The sequence below is a fragment of the Mytilus trossulus genome, chromosome 4 (assembly GCF_036588685.1).
Source record: "Mytilus trossulus isolate FHL-02 chromosome 4, PNRI_Mtr1.1.1.hap1, whole genome shotgun sequence".
Classification (NCBI taxonomy): Eukaryota; Metazoa; Mollusca; class Bivalvia; order Mytilida; family Mytilidae; genus Mytilus; species Mytilus trossulus.
The window spans coordinates 95,305,186-95,323,117 of record NC_086376.1 but is presented as its reverse complement, the minus strand read 5'-3'; the positions used below and the strand labels follow the sequence as shown (position 1 = coordinate 95,323,117).

At 31.7% G+C, this 17,932-nt stretch overlaps 1 protein-coding gene across 1 annotated transcript; it reads right to left on the bottom strand.

Annotated features, from left to right (window-relative positions):
- Positions 1–4,777: 4,777 nt before the first annotated feature.
- LOC134714318 (uncharacterized) lies at positions 4,778–17,300 on the bottom strand. Its single transcript, XM_063575555.1, has 4 exons — positions 17,237–17,300; positions 5,960–6,357; positions 5,301–5,450; positions 4,778–4,847 (listed from the first exon to the last, which is right to left on the bottom strand). Coding segments are annotated over exons 2-4 (546 nt in total). The 5' UTR covers positions 6,354–6,357; positions 17,237–17,300; the 3' UTR covers positions 4,778–4,845.
- Positions 17,301–17,932: the final 632 nt, after the last annotated feature.

The following is a 17,932-nucleotide window of genomic DNA, read 5'->3' as shown; positions in this document are numbered from 1 at the left end:
TGTTAACAAAAACAAGTAAACAGACACTGAACGAAAAGACTTGGTCTATGACCTAATGTTAACAAAAACAAGTAAACATACACTGAACGAAAAGACTTGGTCTATGACCTAATGTTAATAATAAAAAAGGGGATGAGATGACAATATATTAAGAAAGATATCAATGGCCTTAGACAAAATGACGTAAAATACAATAAATCTGTTAAATTTTCCATCTGATGAGAGGTCCATGTTGAACTTAAGCACACATATTCATAGAAAACGGTTATTAGATAGAAGAAGATGTGTGAGAAAAATGTAGTTTATACATATGCCACTATTTGCAGTTCATTGTTTAATTTTAATTCATTATAATTCACTCGTTTGAATAAAAAAAACTTTACTGATAGTTATCTCTTTATCACTGGTTGCTAAGAGGGGTTGCTCTTCTTAATGTCCTATAGGGTTATGAAACACCAATACATTGTACAAGTACGTTCATTTGTTATTTGGCGGTTGATGGTTAAGCATCAGAAAGAGAATACCAATAAAATTAAGAAAGTCTGAATGAAAAGGTTGTTAAGTAAGAAATTTCCTGTTAAAAGCTTGTGGTTTGAGCAGTCTTTATGATTGTTGCAAGCTAATTAGTTGTTCTTAAACTGTTATTTCTTTCGAGAATAATCGCAGTTTCTCAAGCAGGTAGCTTATCAAAGTAAGGTGACTACAGTCATTCAAAGACTAATTACCTCAAGAAAAAGGTGTTTCAGAGACTAGTCGTTTCAGAACTAGTTGTCGCAGAGACTAGGTGTCTCGGAGACTAGTTTTTCCGGACAATTTGTCTCAAAAAGGAGTTGCCTCAGAAAAAGCTGTCTCAGAAACCTATGGTTTTGAAGCATGTGCTCTGTTAATGATTTTGAAAGGTTATAATTGTTTAACAAATTAGTTGCGACCCCGGAGTCAGTAAAAGGAAAAGAGATAGATTTAGGTTAGAGCTTGAAGACTACTATTTGATACAAAGGGAGTTGTGAATAAATCTGTTGTTTCTTTGTTCGTTTCCAGGTATAAAGATTGTTCTCTATAGTTTTTAGTCAAGTTAATTCAAAGATTGGTATAAGCGCATCTCAGTTTCTGTGTGAACGTAACGAACAGAGAGTGTATAAGCCAAACACAGATAAACTATGCTTGCCAATGAAACAACTCTTCATAAGAGACCAAATGACACAGAAATTATCAACTTAAGGGCACTGAGGGCATATATTTTGCAATAATTTTGTGAAACATTCGGCAGTGCAGTATGAAAACTTTGTGTGTATGCGCTGAATATCCGTTGACAAACAATCTGTATGAATTTGACTTTAGATTTTGATGAATATCACTTTAATAAGGCTGATCATAGATTCTTTTTATGCATGGTTTTATATATATATATAAAGGTTATATACTTCTGCATAAGTACGATTGTCCCTTTTGGTATCTTTTGCCTTTTTTTCCCGGGGGTAATCCGTATCTGACAAATACTATGAAGAACTCAAAGAACTTTGAACATCAGTTTTAATATTCATGTAATTTCTGTATCAAACTAATTTGATGCTGCAATAATGTATGGTTAACGGGTAAGTATATGTTAATGCTCGCTTAGCAAGGAATTTTGATTTTTCACACAGTTGCTTATGTTCAATTCTTATATTGTCGAAATCCGGATCTGGTGTACTAAAAACATATTGACACCGTTTGTTTGGTGCATAACATCGTGGCCACAAGTTAAAATTTCTTTTTCTGTTTAGTATTAAATTTATATTAAGATCCATTTTGTTACATCTTGTGATCAATTTTATTTGGCAATCGCCAATAGCAGTCAGCAGGGTTAAAGAACATCAGTTGTTCGACCTGTAAGTCAAATGCGTTTTGTTTAAATATACTTTTTCACTTTTTTGGTCTTTTGGAAAATGTTGTTTGTGCTGTTTTTAGACCCTTCTACAACGAAATTTGTTTTACATGCACACGTATAAAAATTGCGGTTTTTATCCAACGCAATCATAGGTTTGAACGTAGTTTTCAATTTAGACTCGTTTATATATACATATATATAGATATATATAAACGCCTAAAAAGTGTACATAACAACACCAATAACACAAAAAGGAACTATAAATGAAATTATTTATAAATATTTCGAATAACAGATATCCTTCGTCAGTCAGATTCTGATGTTAAAATGCTTTAAATAAAAATTAAAGATGTGCGATATGAACTAGCACAATTCTAAAGCTTCAACGGTGTCGATAATCATGATGTTACAAGAAAGATTGCGTCAATAAGAATTCCAAATAAACAGCACTGAACGGTCTAAATTTCTAAATACTTCAGATTTGACAACTGTAGTGTAGTTACATTAGAGTCTGCGATGTTTAAAACAAACGACCGTAAAAATATTGTAACAAGTTTTGACTAAAGTAAAATAGTTGGACGTGGCTTGGTACTTATACATTCCTAAAAAAATTAAGCAATTTAAATTGTTATATTCAACGGATTTATTTTAGAGATGAGTAAGGTAAAGAAATAGAACGGAGACTGTAATAATAAGTAATATAACCCAGATGTGAAGCACTGCATTGTGTCGAACTACATCTTTTCATTTATCCCATTTGGTGCCAAAGTTGTTAATTTTCTTATCCAAAATCTTTTCCGAGTAAGTCTATCCTCCCTAGACTAAGCAGAGTTGTGGTCAATGATAGTAATGGTCAGTCGATTGAGATCTGCCTTAGTGTGGGCAGGGGATCTCAAATATCGACTAAGAGGGAGGTTTGGCTTGCATTGGTAGTCGCTACGATGACCGTTCATTCGCTTGTGGAACGGCTGTTCTGACTCGCCAACATACTGCTTACCACATTTACACTGTAGGAGATACACAACATTTGTAGTCTTGCAATTAATATTGCAAAATATGGTGTATTCTGTACCAGTGGGGTGACTGTTAAAATAGATATAGAAAGATGTGGTGTGAGTGCCAATGACACACTCTCCATCCAAGTAACAATTTAAAAAGTAAACCATTATAGGTTGAAGTACGGCCTTTAAAAAGTTAAAAGTCTGGGTATCCAGTATTTGTTTGCAAGTCAGACATCGTTTGTTTCCACAACCCTTACAAGAGCCCGCTGACGAAGAGCCTGCTTGAGAGGATGTCTCTGCTCTCACCAGCAAGTCTTTAAGGCTTTTGGGCCTGCGGAAAGCCAGTACAGGTGGCTCTTGGATAGTTTAGGATGTTTTTCGATATCTTTCCAACTTTCGCGGATAAGGTGAGACAAGTTGTCAAATTTTGGATGGTAAGTCAACACAAAAGGCACCCTCCTGTTGACCTATTTGACTTTATATTTTAAAAGTTTATCTCGGCTGATGTTGCTAGCACGAGAAAAACCTTTATCAATGTCTTTCCTTTTGTAGCCCCGATGTTTTAGGTGACTGCGAAGTTCTTGTAGTCGTTTTTTGGCAACATCGTTGGTGGAGCAAATCCTTTTTATTCGTACTCATCTCTAAAATAAATCTGTTGAATATAACAATTTAAATTGCTTAATTTTTTGAGGGATGGATAAGTATCAAGCCACGTCCAACTATTTTACTTTAGTCAAAATTTGTTATTATATTTTAACGGCCGTTTGTTTTAAACATCGCAGACTCTAATGTAACTACACTACAGTAGTCAAATCTGAAATATTTAGAAATTTAGACCGTTCAGTGCTGTTTATTTGGAATTCTTATTGACGCAATCTTTCTTGTAACATCATAATTATCGACACCGTTAAAGCTTTAGAATTGTGCTAGTTCATATCGCATACCATTATTTTTATTTAAAGCATATATTTGAACTCTCTGATGTTATTAGTCATATAACCCATGTCATATTCAACAATTTTTAGTATGGTGCAAGCGTCTTAACTAATGTTCGGTTTGCCTTTTTTAATGTATAAATTTCAAGATTAAGTAAAAGTTTAATCTAAGAAGACTTAAAGATGATTCATTTGACATCAGAATCTGACTGACGAAGGATATCTGTTATCCGAAATATTTATAAAAAATTACATTTATAGTTATTTTTTGTGTTATTGGTGTTGTTATGTACACTTTTTAGGCGTTTATATAATTTATTTTATTGTGTACATGTATCGTTACTTGTAACGATCCAGCGCCCTCGTGGGAAAAATCGTTGACTATTATTCAGACGTTTTATATATACATATATATATAAGAGGGACGAAATATACCTTAGGGACAGTCAAACTCATAAATAGAAAATAAATTGACAACGCCATGTCTACAAATGAAAAAGACAAATAGACAAACAAAAACACACATGACACAAGATAGAAAAACTAAAGATTAAGCAATACGAACCCAACAAAACCTAGTATATTTGTTACCACCATTGGAACGTTAATACTTGTCTGTATCATTGTTCCTTTAAGTCATTCTCTGGTGTACTGTTTAAACCTCTCTTTAGTTTTTTTTAAATCTACTAGTATTTCTTTGTACAATTATTTTAAATACGTTCTAACCAGGTTTGCTGCTGAAATTGTGTATTGGTTTAAGTATATGTTGTTACCCCGATTTTGATTTTTGTCCATGGATTTATGAGTTTTGAACAGCGGTATACTACTGTCGCCTTTTTTTTTGATAACACTCATGAACAATAATATTTTATATCAATGATCATTTCGGTAACAATATTTCTTAGAAATATTTATGCAAGGAAAAGTCATATACTTGAAGTGTTTCAGTTTTATTTTTGTAAAAGTATAAAAATCTACGGAATATCCCACTTCATGTACACACAATATTTTGCTGTCTCCTTAGAACATCTCAACTTCAATATTCTGTAAAATAAAAAAAAATAAAAATTTATTGATCAGAAAATAAACATATTAACTTGATTAATGTATTATTACTTTGACGTTATATTTGTTACTAATTCCCAATTGTTATAATTAGTCTAGTGTCCTACGTCAGGGACCTGATCTTCAGTAGTTGTCGTTTGTTGACGTTGTTTATTAGAGTTTCTCGTTTCTTTGTTTTTCTATAAACAAGACCTATAGTTTTAGTGTTTGAATGGTTTTACACTAGTCATTTTGGGGACCTTAATTGCTTAATGTTCGTTAAGAGTAAATTTTCCGTGTTGAAGACCGTACTTTGACTTATAACGGTTTACTAATACCAATTGTGACTTTGATCGAGAGTTGTCGCATTGGCTCTCAAACCACATCTTCTTATATGTGTTTTGCATCGTAGATAATAAGATGATAATACAATATGTTCTTATAAACACTTACACCATCGTGTATATCTTGTGTTCGATCTCCATCTTGAATTGCCACCCAATCTATTAAGTCGTCCACTGTCAAAATTATTATGGATACTTCCTCTGTTTCCTCTGTATGAATTACGAGGCCTGTAAACAGCTGATCTTCTAGATCTGTATACTACAAAAAATATTCTTAAATTATCATCTAAACTATTGTTCTCCTACAAATATTTTTAAAAATATCTTTTTTATCTGTACAATTTTTTCTTAACAGAAAGTAAGTGTCTATTTAATACATTTTTTTTAGTTGTATGCTACTAATTTAGATTCGCACGACCAATGACTGTTCTTTGTCTCTAGTGAAGAAGTCCCAAAATACTAGACAAAAATCATATACATGTACATGTAAAAAAAAGAAATTGTTGTTGTTCCGTGTCTTTGTACTATGATAGTTGACACTTTTCCCTCAAATATAGTTTGTACACCGTTCTTACAACTGCTGTTGTCTTTTCTATGGTCGGGTTGTTGTCTCTTTGACACATACCCAATTTCCATTCTCAATTTTATTATGTTCCCTTCATTGATTTTTGATTTTTTACTATTAAACAGCTGTTTTTAACTTTATTTATTTTATCAATATTGAATATAAATGTTATCATTTAAAAGTAAATATTGCTAATGTCTTACGTCTTTTTCCACTATCTAAACCTCCACTCTGATGTCCCCTATTCAATCTTCCGTTCAATTGTCCATCATTCCATCTTCCGCTCAATTGTCCGTCAATAAATCTTCCGGTCAAATGTCCGTCATTCACTCTTCTGTTCAAATGTCCGTCATTCACTCTTCTGTTCAAATGTCCGTCATTTAATCTTCCACTCAATTGTCCGTCGTTCCATCTTCCGGTCAATTGTCCGTCATTTAATCCACTGTTACGATGCTCATTGTTCCAATCTCCGTTAAGTCTAGATTCCCTCAATCCTAATGATCTCCGAGTTGATGGCAAGGTGTTGCTGTTGTATACACGAGCTGAGCCCAAAGTTACTACAGCAGCAAGTACAATGACTACTGATAACATATTCATGGTTCTAATGGAGAGAAACAATTTATTATACTTAAATAATTAAAAACAAAGATTCAAAATATGTGCACAGTTAAATATATGTAAAACTATAGTTCATATGTCATATAAACGCTTAATTTGAGCTAAAACTTTACTCCACCGGTATGATTTTATATCACGAATACCATAATAATAATTAAAACAAACAAATTCTACTTGTATGACTCCGACTTGTAAGCACTTTAGTTTAATTTAACCTTAAATATGTGTTTCTGCAATATAACATTGCAATTACACGAAGAATGAATTCTAAAATGGTTGAATCGCTGTTTTATTAATACATTGTAAGCCTTTCTGTTAAATATATATCTTACATTTAAACATCAATTTAGAAAAGTAATTCTAGTGACATATGGCATTAAAAATTTAGTAATACACTCGAATGAAGCTATATAACACGCAATATGAAACATCTTTCGCAGGCAAGGCACGGGTTTAGAACCCTAATATCCTTTCTTTCTATTTTAGAAATGTTATTTGTTTGTTATGTTGCAATAAGTTTGTTAGATTGCAAAAAATTAAAGCAATGATTGTAATCAGTGAAGCCAAGATACAGTAAATACCATCCTAATTAGAACACAAGTTAAGTTTAAATGATGCACCCGTTATATACAATAAACGGTTTGAAAACAAGGTCAGATCAAATAACTAAATATAGATTTTACATATTGGGGATTCAAAGATTCGTTGGATACACATTTTCACTGAATCAGAAGGTATTAAGGAACTACGAATTTAAATGTTCAACAAATTACACATTTTCAAAAGAAATTTATGCAAGGCAATGGAACTAAATATCTTCTAAAACGCAAATTTTTCTTAATCTACGAATATTGGTACCTTTGAATATAAATTAATTCATATTGTTAATTGATTTGTATAAATAAGAACATTAAGATTGTTGTTTTTGTCACGAGTGTTTAAAACAAAGTGTAATAAGACAATTATGAAAAAAGTATTTGTTCTGCAAAATTCTTACACATTGAAAATAAAATTAAACAAAAATCACCATACTTGTTTTTTCTTCTTTTTAACTCTTTGTAGGTAATCACTTAGAAGGAATATAAAGCATTGGTGCAACATTTTCTTTTTATACTAATTGCAAAGAAGGAAACGTTGTATATTCGGAAAATTCTTTAAACCCAAATTACACAAACAAACTACGTAATTTCATTTGAAAAAATCATTGGTTGAAAAGTTAATCACAATGACCTATATGTCATTCTAATTAGCTTAATGTCAGCACAGGTAACAACCTTTGATATTCTCATTTGTTTTTATACATTCAATGATTGATCATTATTAATTCAGTATGCATAGTTTGTTTGCGATGTTATAATGCTTTAATACGTCATTGTTGAAACGTAAATATACGTTTCAAATTTGCATACATTTATGTTTTTAGAAATGTACCCATCGATATACAAATTCAAACTCAAAATTATTATGACAAATATTTGATTTGAAATAAATTTAACTCAATTATAAAAAAACATGATATTAATTACATCTGTATTGAATCTGCAGTATTATCTGTCTTGCGATTTATACATAAGAACTTATAATTTGACCTTTATGCACATCATTTGAGTTTCCTGAATAAATTTAATCAGATAGTTAAATATTTAATTATAATGGTAAAAATATAATCAAAGGGTATTTTGTCTGTTTGACTTTCAATTATAGTTTAGCGTATAGTTTAATCAAAAGAAAATTTCAAATCAATCTTTTAGATTTTTCATTACGATTACGATTTCGAAGACTAGCAACTTAGTTATGGTTATGTATGTCATTATTCCATTCAAATTAGATAACCAAGACGATTTATTTTCAATGCAGTTCAAAGGAATGTTTACAGCAGATATCAATATTATAGACCAAAGAAAAAAAACGAACAAAAACGTCTTCTCCAGCCATTCTGGAAATACATTTTAAAGAGTGAGTAACAGTGAGTATCACAGTTACAAATATATTCAAAGAAAGGTGTAGTAGGACAAACATGAAGTGTAATCTCAAGACAAAGTACACTTTAATAATGAGGCCCTTGTCTTGATTAACGTTTACTTGGAACGCTTAAATCTGATTATCTTAAAGCCAATACTGTTCAAGAATCAACACAGATGCAAAGCTCTATGACAAAAAACATTCCGAACAAATATTTAAATCCACCTAAGATCGATTTTCCCTAGGTAGTTGCAACTGTATTTTCGACCACGTACGAACGAGCACTTGTAATAATGTTTAATTATAAATCATAGCAGTTCTGAAATCCTTCCTACTAAGCCTAAGAAACACTTGGAGCTTAATTGACCACCAGCAGCGGTCTTGACCAAATGATGTATACCATAAAGACAACACTTCATTATAAATTTCATACGTCGGAAGCACAAGTGTATATTTGTACAAAATACTGACTCGGATGTCGACCAGTATGAAAAGATCCGACACAGATGTTATCATGAACACGGAATCGTCTGAAATGACAGGTGTACCCTCATAACCAGACATGCCAAATATAAAAAAAATCAGATCATCATACCAATGACAATAACAATAATTTAATAACATAGCCATGTTCATTTCTTCAACAAGACCATTGGGCTTTTGATGACTCTGAAAAACACTGTCAGTCTCATCTAGTAATGTGAGGCCAGTGGCTGTAAAACCTGTGGAATGTCATAAAAACATGCAATTTAACTAAACTAAACCGTCTTGATATCCTAGAAGAGACAATTAAAGTCACCCGTTACAGGCAGAATAATCACAAGTTAAATTTGGTACAAATGAATACAAAATAAATACAATTATTTTACAAAAACAAGTGAAACTAAAATTTTCAATTACTAATACGTGTTGCAGGATCTCTACATTTACGATTTCAAGTCTCAACCTCCACATAGATATATTATTCAGCTTGCCATGTTATTAATGGTGACATCAACATTGCCAATAACACTTGCTAAATGTGTTATCCAAAGGTATGAAAGATCATGAAACCTGCATCTTGACTCTGCATAAGGTAGCCTTTTCTATGAAAACAAATACTAGTTTAAACGAGGGGCGAACGATACCAGAGGAACACTTTAACACGTGATTAAGACGACGTCAGCACCAAAAATATCTTCTTTTAGACCTTCATGTAATTGTTGTGAAATTCAAACGGATGTATTGGTATTTTTAGTTGATAGATTTTTTTAGAATAAAAAATAAACAAAAAGGTCTTTGACATAAACCTGGTACATCAACTCTCTGATCAGTGACAGGTGACGTTTATTAAGTCTGATTAGCAGGTAGAACCTCTCCAATACCGAAATGTGTTTCCCAAATATAGGTGAGGTTGATATTTTGTTGCTCAGATGAGGGAAACTAATTATTTCAAAATTAAAATCGTAAAAAATATGCCAAGAATAGAGTACCTTAGCCGTATTTAGCATATTTTTTTGGAATTTTTGGTCCTCAATGGTTTTTTTAACTTTGCACTTAGTTTGGCTTAGTAACTATTTTAATCTGAGCGTCACTGGTTGAAAAAAAAAGGACAAACGGACAAACAACAGTATACAAAACACATAATAAAAACCAATGTCGGGGCAACACTAACCAAACCAAAACCGGGGGGGGGGGAGGGGGGGAGGGACTCAGATGATTCGGCTGGGAAATCAGATCAGGCTTCACTCATAGCACTCGTTATGTTGCTCATTTAAGTACAAACCGTCAATTAGTATAATCAAGCAAATGAGGAAGACATGTCTGTTTTATTTACAGTAATGGACAGAACTAAACACCATCAATATATCTTAATGTAAAATTAAATTATCATGATTTTTTAATCTTTGTGTGTTTTTTCACAAGAGTTTTATGAAGTGTACCCGTCCTGTTCAATAACAATTGTCTTTAGGATGTACTAGTCACACTGTTTTACATTGAACATTAGATTATACAAGAAACTCAAATGATGCACAGATAAATTATGTTATTTGTTTTGAATGTAAAAACGTAACATGTTTTTTTTTCAGGACAAGGTCATGTGTCGATTGGTACATTTCAAGCGTATTAAAACAATGTAGCATTTAAATCATATTCGGTTATTTTTCTTAAATGAGGTATGGAAGAGTTTAAATGTCAGAGCCAAAGTTTGCATTCTGAATTCATAATGATCAATCAGTAATTGCAACATAACAAATTAGATTATCAAAGGTTGTTACCTGTGCTGACATTAAGCTAATCAGAATGACATAAGGGTCATTGTGGTTAATTTTACAACCTATGTTTGTATTAAAAAAACTGACGTAGTTTGTTTGTGCTATTTTAGGTTTAAAGAAATGCCCGAATTTACAACGTTTCCTTCTTTGGAATTTGTATAAAAGAAGAATGTTTCATCAATACGCTACATTCGTTCTATGTGAGCATCTGAAAAACGTTTTAAAAAACAAAGAATTTTCAGGTAAAGTGTTGTTTATCTTTCTTTTATTATTAATGTAAGCTTACACTTAAAATTTTGCTGAAAAAATATTATTTTTCATAATTGTTTTATTGGACTTTTTTAAAATATTAATGAAAAAAAATATAATAATAAGATGGATTGAGGAATACATGAATTTTCACGAATACTAAATGTTGTTGTTTTGGCAAAGTTTGCGTATATTCCTTTATAAATAAATAAAATACAAATAAATAATAGTAAATACCCAGTACATAAAATATAGTTACTTTATGTGACCTTGTTTTCTAACGATGTATTGTATCACTTATGCATGAGTTTACCCAAATTTCTGGTCTAAAAGGGATAATATTAACTTTATCTTGGCGTCACTGATAACAAGCGTTGCTTTAAAATAAATATTTATAGTTAGGAAACAAATAATATTGCAACATTTATACAAACATGTTTATTGGTTTTCCCGTTTGAATGGTTTTACACTAGTAATTTTGGAGCCCTTTATAGCTAGTTGTTCGGTGTGAGCCAAGGCTCCGTGTTGATTTTTGTACTTTAACCTATAATGGTTTACTTTTTAAATTGTTATTCGGATGGAGAGTTGTCTCATAGGCACTCACACCACATCTTCCTATATCTATTAAACTACAAATTTTGTTTTGCTATCGACAGTTATTTTAAATCATTTATTGTACAGTTTCAGTGTTTCGTGTCTTATTCTCTCTTGATTCCAATCATTCACTGAAATTTTATTTTAAATTCTAAATTAATATATATATATATAATATATATCTAACGTAACGGCTCCCAATGTATAACAGACCAAAACAGCGATTCAACAATTTTAGAATTAACTCTGAGTGTAATAACATTGTTATATTTAGAAACAAATATGTTAGGTTACATCATACTCAGGTGCTAACAATTTGCCATTTTTGTTTTGATTTAAAAAAATAAAATTCAATAACTGTTCATTTGCTTTGAAAATCATACTGTATGAGTACATTTGGGTTCATATTAAGCGTTTCGTATGGAATTTGAATCTATGTTACATCTGTTATCTGTACATCTATTTTGAAGCTATGTTTTAAATTATCTAAATATAATAGATTATTTCTCTCCAACAGAATCATGAAAATGTTACCGATAATCATTGGACTTGCTGCTGTAGTAACTTTAGGATCAGCTCGTGTTTACCAAAGCGGCAACTTCCCGTCAACTCGGAGATCAGTAGGATTGAGGGGATCAAGACTTAACGGAGATTGGAATAATGAACATATTAACAGTGGATTAAATGACGGACAATTGAGCGGAAGATGGAATGACGGACCATTGACCGGAAGATTGAATGACGGACTTTTGTCCGGAAGATTAAATGACAGACATTTGACCGGAAGATTGAACGACAGACATTTGACCGGAAGATTGATCCGGAAGATTGAATGACAGACAATTGACCGGAAGATTGAATAGGGTCCAACAGAATGGAGGCTTAACTAGTGGAAAAAGACGTAAGACATTAGCAATATTTATTTTCAAATGAGTTCATTGATATTCAATATTGATAAACTTAAATAAAGTTGTATACCGCTGTTCAATAGTCAAAAATTAATTAAGGGAACATAAATACGATTAAAAACTAAATTCGAGGAAAACACGTAAACTGTTATCGAACAAACGACACCGAACAAGTAATTGATTTTTTTCACATGTACATTTTTTCTAAAATATTTAGACTTATTCACCTAAAACTTAAAACGTCGGACGAATTTAAATTGGTAACATAAGACCAAAATATATATTGAATAACTAATATAAATTTGTCTGACAAATTTGTAAAGATAAGCTTTTTTTTGCTTTTCAAATATATTTGTTGGATAACAATAGTTTAAATGTTAATTTTCAAAATGTTATTTTGTAGTATACATATCTAGAAGATCAGCTGTTTACAGGCCACGTAATTTATACAGAGGAAACAGAGGAAGTATCCGTAATAATTTTAACAGTGGACGATTTAATAGATTGGATGGAAATTCAGGATGGAGATCAAACAGAGGACATAATTCACGATGGTGTAAGTACCTACTTCTATATATAATAAAATGCTTTTGCAATATGGGTTCTATAGGATTTTGTGAAGACTTCAAATTTCCCATAACAAACGTAGCGTAAGACATTTTTTTAATATATTTTCCAACAAGGATATTAACATATACATATAGGTACCAGGATTCTAATTTAGTACGCCAGACGCGCGTTTCGTCTACACAAGACTCATCAGTGACGGTCAAATCAAAATATTTCTAAAGCCAAACAAGTACAAAGTTGAAGAGCATTGACAGGAAATTTGTAAAAATTACCACATTATTGATACAGAAGTTTTGACTCCTGGGCTGGTGATACCCTCGGGCTCATGTTTAATAAATTTCTGGTATTTATTTATAAGCAAGTAAAAGGTGCAAAAACATGGATCACAAACGAGAATACAAAATGTCAACGGAATGCGTATCTGAAATAAGCATAATGTTAAAGGATAACTAAATTATTAAACAAGTTGTGTTTAGTAAATGATAAATAAAGTATACTGTTTTTATTTTACAGAATATTTAAATTGATATTGACTGGAGGGACAACCATACATCATGTGTACATACAACGTTACATTTCGTCGATTTTATTACTTTTTTAAAAATAAAGAAATAAATATAAACAACATTATTTTCCTTCGTTGAATATATCTGAAAAATCATGTGGCTGAAATGAAGTTACAGTTGATTTTATTGTTTTGGAGTGTTATCCCCCTACTTAAGAAAATGACTTTATACCAAGTCAGGAATATGGCAGTTGTTATCCAATCATTTGATATGTTTGAACTTTTGATATTGCCAATTCATTTGGGACTTTCCTTTTAAAATCGCCCTCGGAGTTCAGTATTTTTGAGATTTTACTTTTCCCTACATTGTATTACTTAAACCCAATACGAAATTAAAAACCGTACATGGTTTCATTTAGTTGACAACAGTGTTTGAGCAAAACAAAAAGACATAATAGATGAATATGTCAAAACTAAGTACAGCTTTCAACAAGGTGACATAATCTTAAAACAACTAACAATGTCAACAAAGATCAAATGGCATTTAAACACTCTATAGACAAACCACTTAACCCAAAATGACCACAACACAATAAAACAATGGCGATATGTACAACATAAAAACGAACTATTGAAATCAGTTGAAAAGTCGGTTAAAGGAAAGGAAGTTTTATGTACATGCGGTAAATCATTCCACAGGACTAACAATCCCCATTTTGCAACGTCTCCCCGCAGAAAAAAAAATAATAATAGATTCGACAATTAGAATATGCAACACCATATGTTTGCCATGACACAACTGATGGGACATATATTCTATCTTGCCCTCCCTGTGATTCGGTGAAAGGTAAAATAACAAAATAATCTCACAAGAAAAATCAAAACGTAAATTCCGTAATCAAATGTTAAAATCAAAAGCTCAAACATGTCAAACGAATGGATAACAATGTCATATACCTGACTTGGTACAGATATTTTCCTATACGTATAGGTTATAGCTAGCTTAACTTCGCACTTGTATTACATTCGTATAACATTTCATTAGTGTGATGAACATTTTATACTCTATTTTTCGACATAAACACAGTCATAGTTTTTATCTTTATAAACAGCCAACTCTTCATGATTTCTCTATCAATAAACTTTGAAAATTATACAAAAGCTGTTAGTATTCATCACATTTGTACAAGTATATTTTAACTTTCAAAACTTTTTTCTTTGTTTAACGTATGATTTGAAACAACGCTTAAAAATCTTCATTCAAACATATACAAACTAACCGCTTTCATTTTGGATATTGCAAATCAAAAATATTCCAAAAATGATGAAAAGGAGAAGAGATCCTCACTTGAAAGTTCCTTTATAACAACGGATTTGATGCCATCAACTTGGATAATATTCTTTATCATAAGTGAGTTCAATTGATAATACATAAAGGCAACATTAGTATACCGCTGTTCAAAACTCATCAGTATAATATTATTTGTTCTACTAGTTTTCATGCTGTTAGGCTACCGGACTGGTAGAATCCTCGGGGACAGATTGTCCACCAGCAGAGATGCCGGTCCAGTGGTGATAAATAAAGGCAACAGTACTATACCGCTGTTCAAAACTCATCAGAATAATATTATTTGTTCTACTAGTTTTCATGCTGTTAGGCTACCGGACTGGTAGAATCCTCGGGGACATATTGTCCACCAGCAGAGATTCCGGTCCAGTGGTGATAAATAAAGGCAACAGTAGTATACCGCTGTTCAAAACTCATCAGTATAATATTATTTGTTCTACTAGTTTTCATGCTGTTAGGCTACCGGACTGGTAGAATCCTCAGGGACAGATTGTCCACCAGCAGAGATTCCGGTCCGGTGGTGATAAATAAAGGCAACAGTAGTATACCGCTGTTCAAAACTCATCAGTATAATATTATTTGTTCTACTAGTTTTCATGCTGTTAGGCTACCGGACTGGTAATACCCCTCTTTTAAAAAATCAGCCTACACCTTTCTTTTCTTACCAAACCGATTTTAACTCAAATATTCAATAACAAATACGTGTTGCAGTATCTCTATATTGACGACTTCAAGTCTAAACATCGTAATATCATCTTAATATCAATAGTTTCCCATTGATATATAACTGGCTGGACACGTTCATACAAATGATCTTAACGTTGTCAAAAACACTTCCATGTGAAATGTGTTATTAATATAGGTATGCGTTATTGATAGCCTTAATCAATTTATTGGAAACTCAACTTTCAAATTCCGAATCAATTAAGGCTGTGAGGTCGTGGATACATATCATAATTGCTCTATCAATATGAGAGTACATTTGATGCAAAACATTTATCGCCATGACCAACATGTTGTTGTCCCCACAGATAAGGCCCGAGACAGTATCTTTATCGCGTGTAATTCACATCACATAAACTGCTCAATAAATGAAAGAGGTATTAACAATTCAACATATGATTATCTTTTATTTATGTAAGCCATTCAAATTGATATTTGATAATGTGTATTATTATGGTGTGAAGTTACTCTACTGTTTTAGATAAGGGTGATGGTTTATTGTTTGCACCTTCCTAAGTCAGAAATATGATGTTCAGTAGTTGTCGTTTGTTGATGATTACCTTAGCCGTATTTGGCACAATTTCTTGGAATTTTGGATCCTCAATACACCACTGGGTCGATGCCACTACTGGCGAACGTTTCGTCCCGAGGGTATCAGTAGCTGAGTAGTCAACACTTCGATGTTGACATGAAAATCAATAATGTGGTAATTTTCATAAATTTCCTGTTGATATGAGCGTCACTGATGAGTCTTATGTAGACGAAACGCGCGTTTGGCGTACTAAATTATAATCCTGATACCTTTGATAACTATCATAACTGTTTCTCATTTCTCGTTTTTTGTATATACAGTCGAACCTCGTTGTGTCGAACTCGGTTGTGTCCAAAACTCTGATGAGTCGAAGTTATTTCTCGTATGTCAACTAATCATTTTCAAAAAAGATTTAAGCTGAGTAAACGTACTTGTTTGTATAACAGTTAAAATGACTTAGAACATACTCACCACTTCTCGTCCAATGAAATGTCAGTTTTTTGCCCTCTATTTTTCATAGTACATGGTTTTCCATGCACTATGAAATGCTATACATAAATGACTTTTCATTGTCAGTTAATTATGAAAGTGAACTCTTAATACTAGTGTCTCATAAGTCAGTATTTATGGCTGGATATTGATTGTTTTATGTGTAAATATTATAATTGTTGTATATGTTTTATGGCAATCAATATGTGACACTTTAATAAACAAATTTATTTTATTTATTTATTTTTAATAACTGCACTGATCAAGTGTACAACCACCTTAGGTATTTTCCCTTGGAAAACAGCCTACTGATTAAAGATGAAAGAGCAAACATTAAAACAAATTATTTTGAATTTTGCAAATTTTCATAAATTGTCTAATGGTAAACACAATATAGAATAAACAAAAAAAATGGGAGTAAGAATGTAGGTAGAATAATATTTATTTGTTATAATCCGGTCATTTGAGGGATTTTTTTCTGTCAAGAAAACAATTTCAGACTGCTGATATATAAAGCAAAAGGATTTTTTTTTATGGAGAAACACAATACATATTAAGTTATCAATAAAAAAAATAAGCATTTAACCTTGAATGGTCTGAATTTAAATGCTTATACAGAGTTTTATATTCATAAAAAAAAACATATTTTTATAAAGGGGATTTATATAACATTGTGTTGCTTTTTTGAAATAAAAAAATCTCAAACTTCATTAGTATTAAATTTTACCTGAAGCAGAAGAAAACAATTTATCCATTTGGTCCTCACAAACTATGTCAGTGCTATTTCATTTCATCCATTAAAATGATTACCTATGTTTTACATTTGGTTCATTAGAAAATGTGAACTCTTTTAAAGGTTGGAATATTACAATGGGAAAGGCTAATTTTGTAAGGTCACTCGAAAGGTGAATATGTTCTAAATTGGTCAGACAATACTTGGTCATGTTTTATGAAGATTTAATCCCTCGGCTTCGCCTTTGGCTTAAATCTTCATAAAACATGACCAAGTATTGTTTAACCTATAAATGTTTATGGTGACCGCTAATTAACACCTTTGTTGATCGTTCAAGCGGAATGTTAGTGTGTTGAACATTGTTATCTTGAGATAAAAACGAAACGAATTTAAATGACCCAAGCCAAGATTAAGTAAATCGTTAGATTTCAAACTCATTAATTACAATAGATGAAAGGATTAGGACGATTATAATACATTCATGATAATTTAATGTAAAGCAGACGACTTCATCAGAGACCGTTCAGAACTTATTTCGTAATTTAAAGCGTCTGACCTTTGTAAATATTTGTGTAGACTATTGATTTTATTTGTGCATGATTTTGATACTTGTGTTTTAATCATTACGAAGGACCAACAATGGTGATTGAATACACAATTATAAAGTATCATATCGAGAAAAAAAGTCAC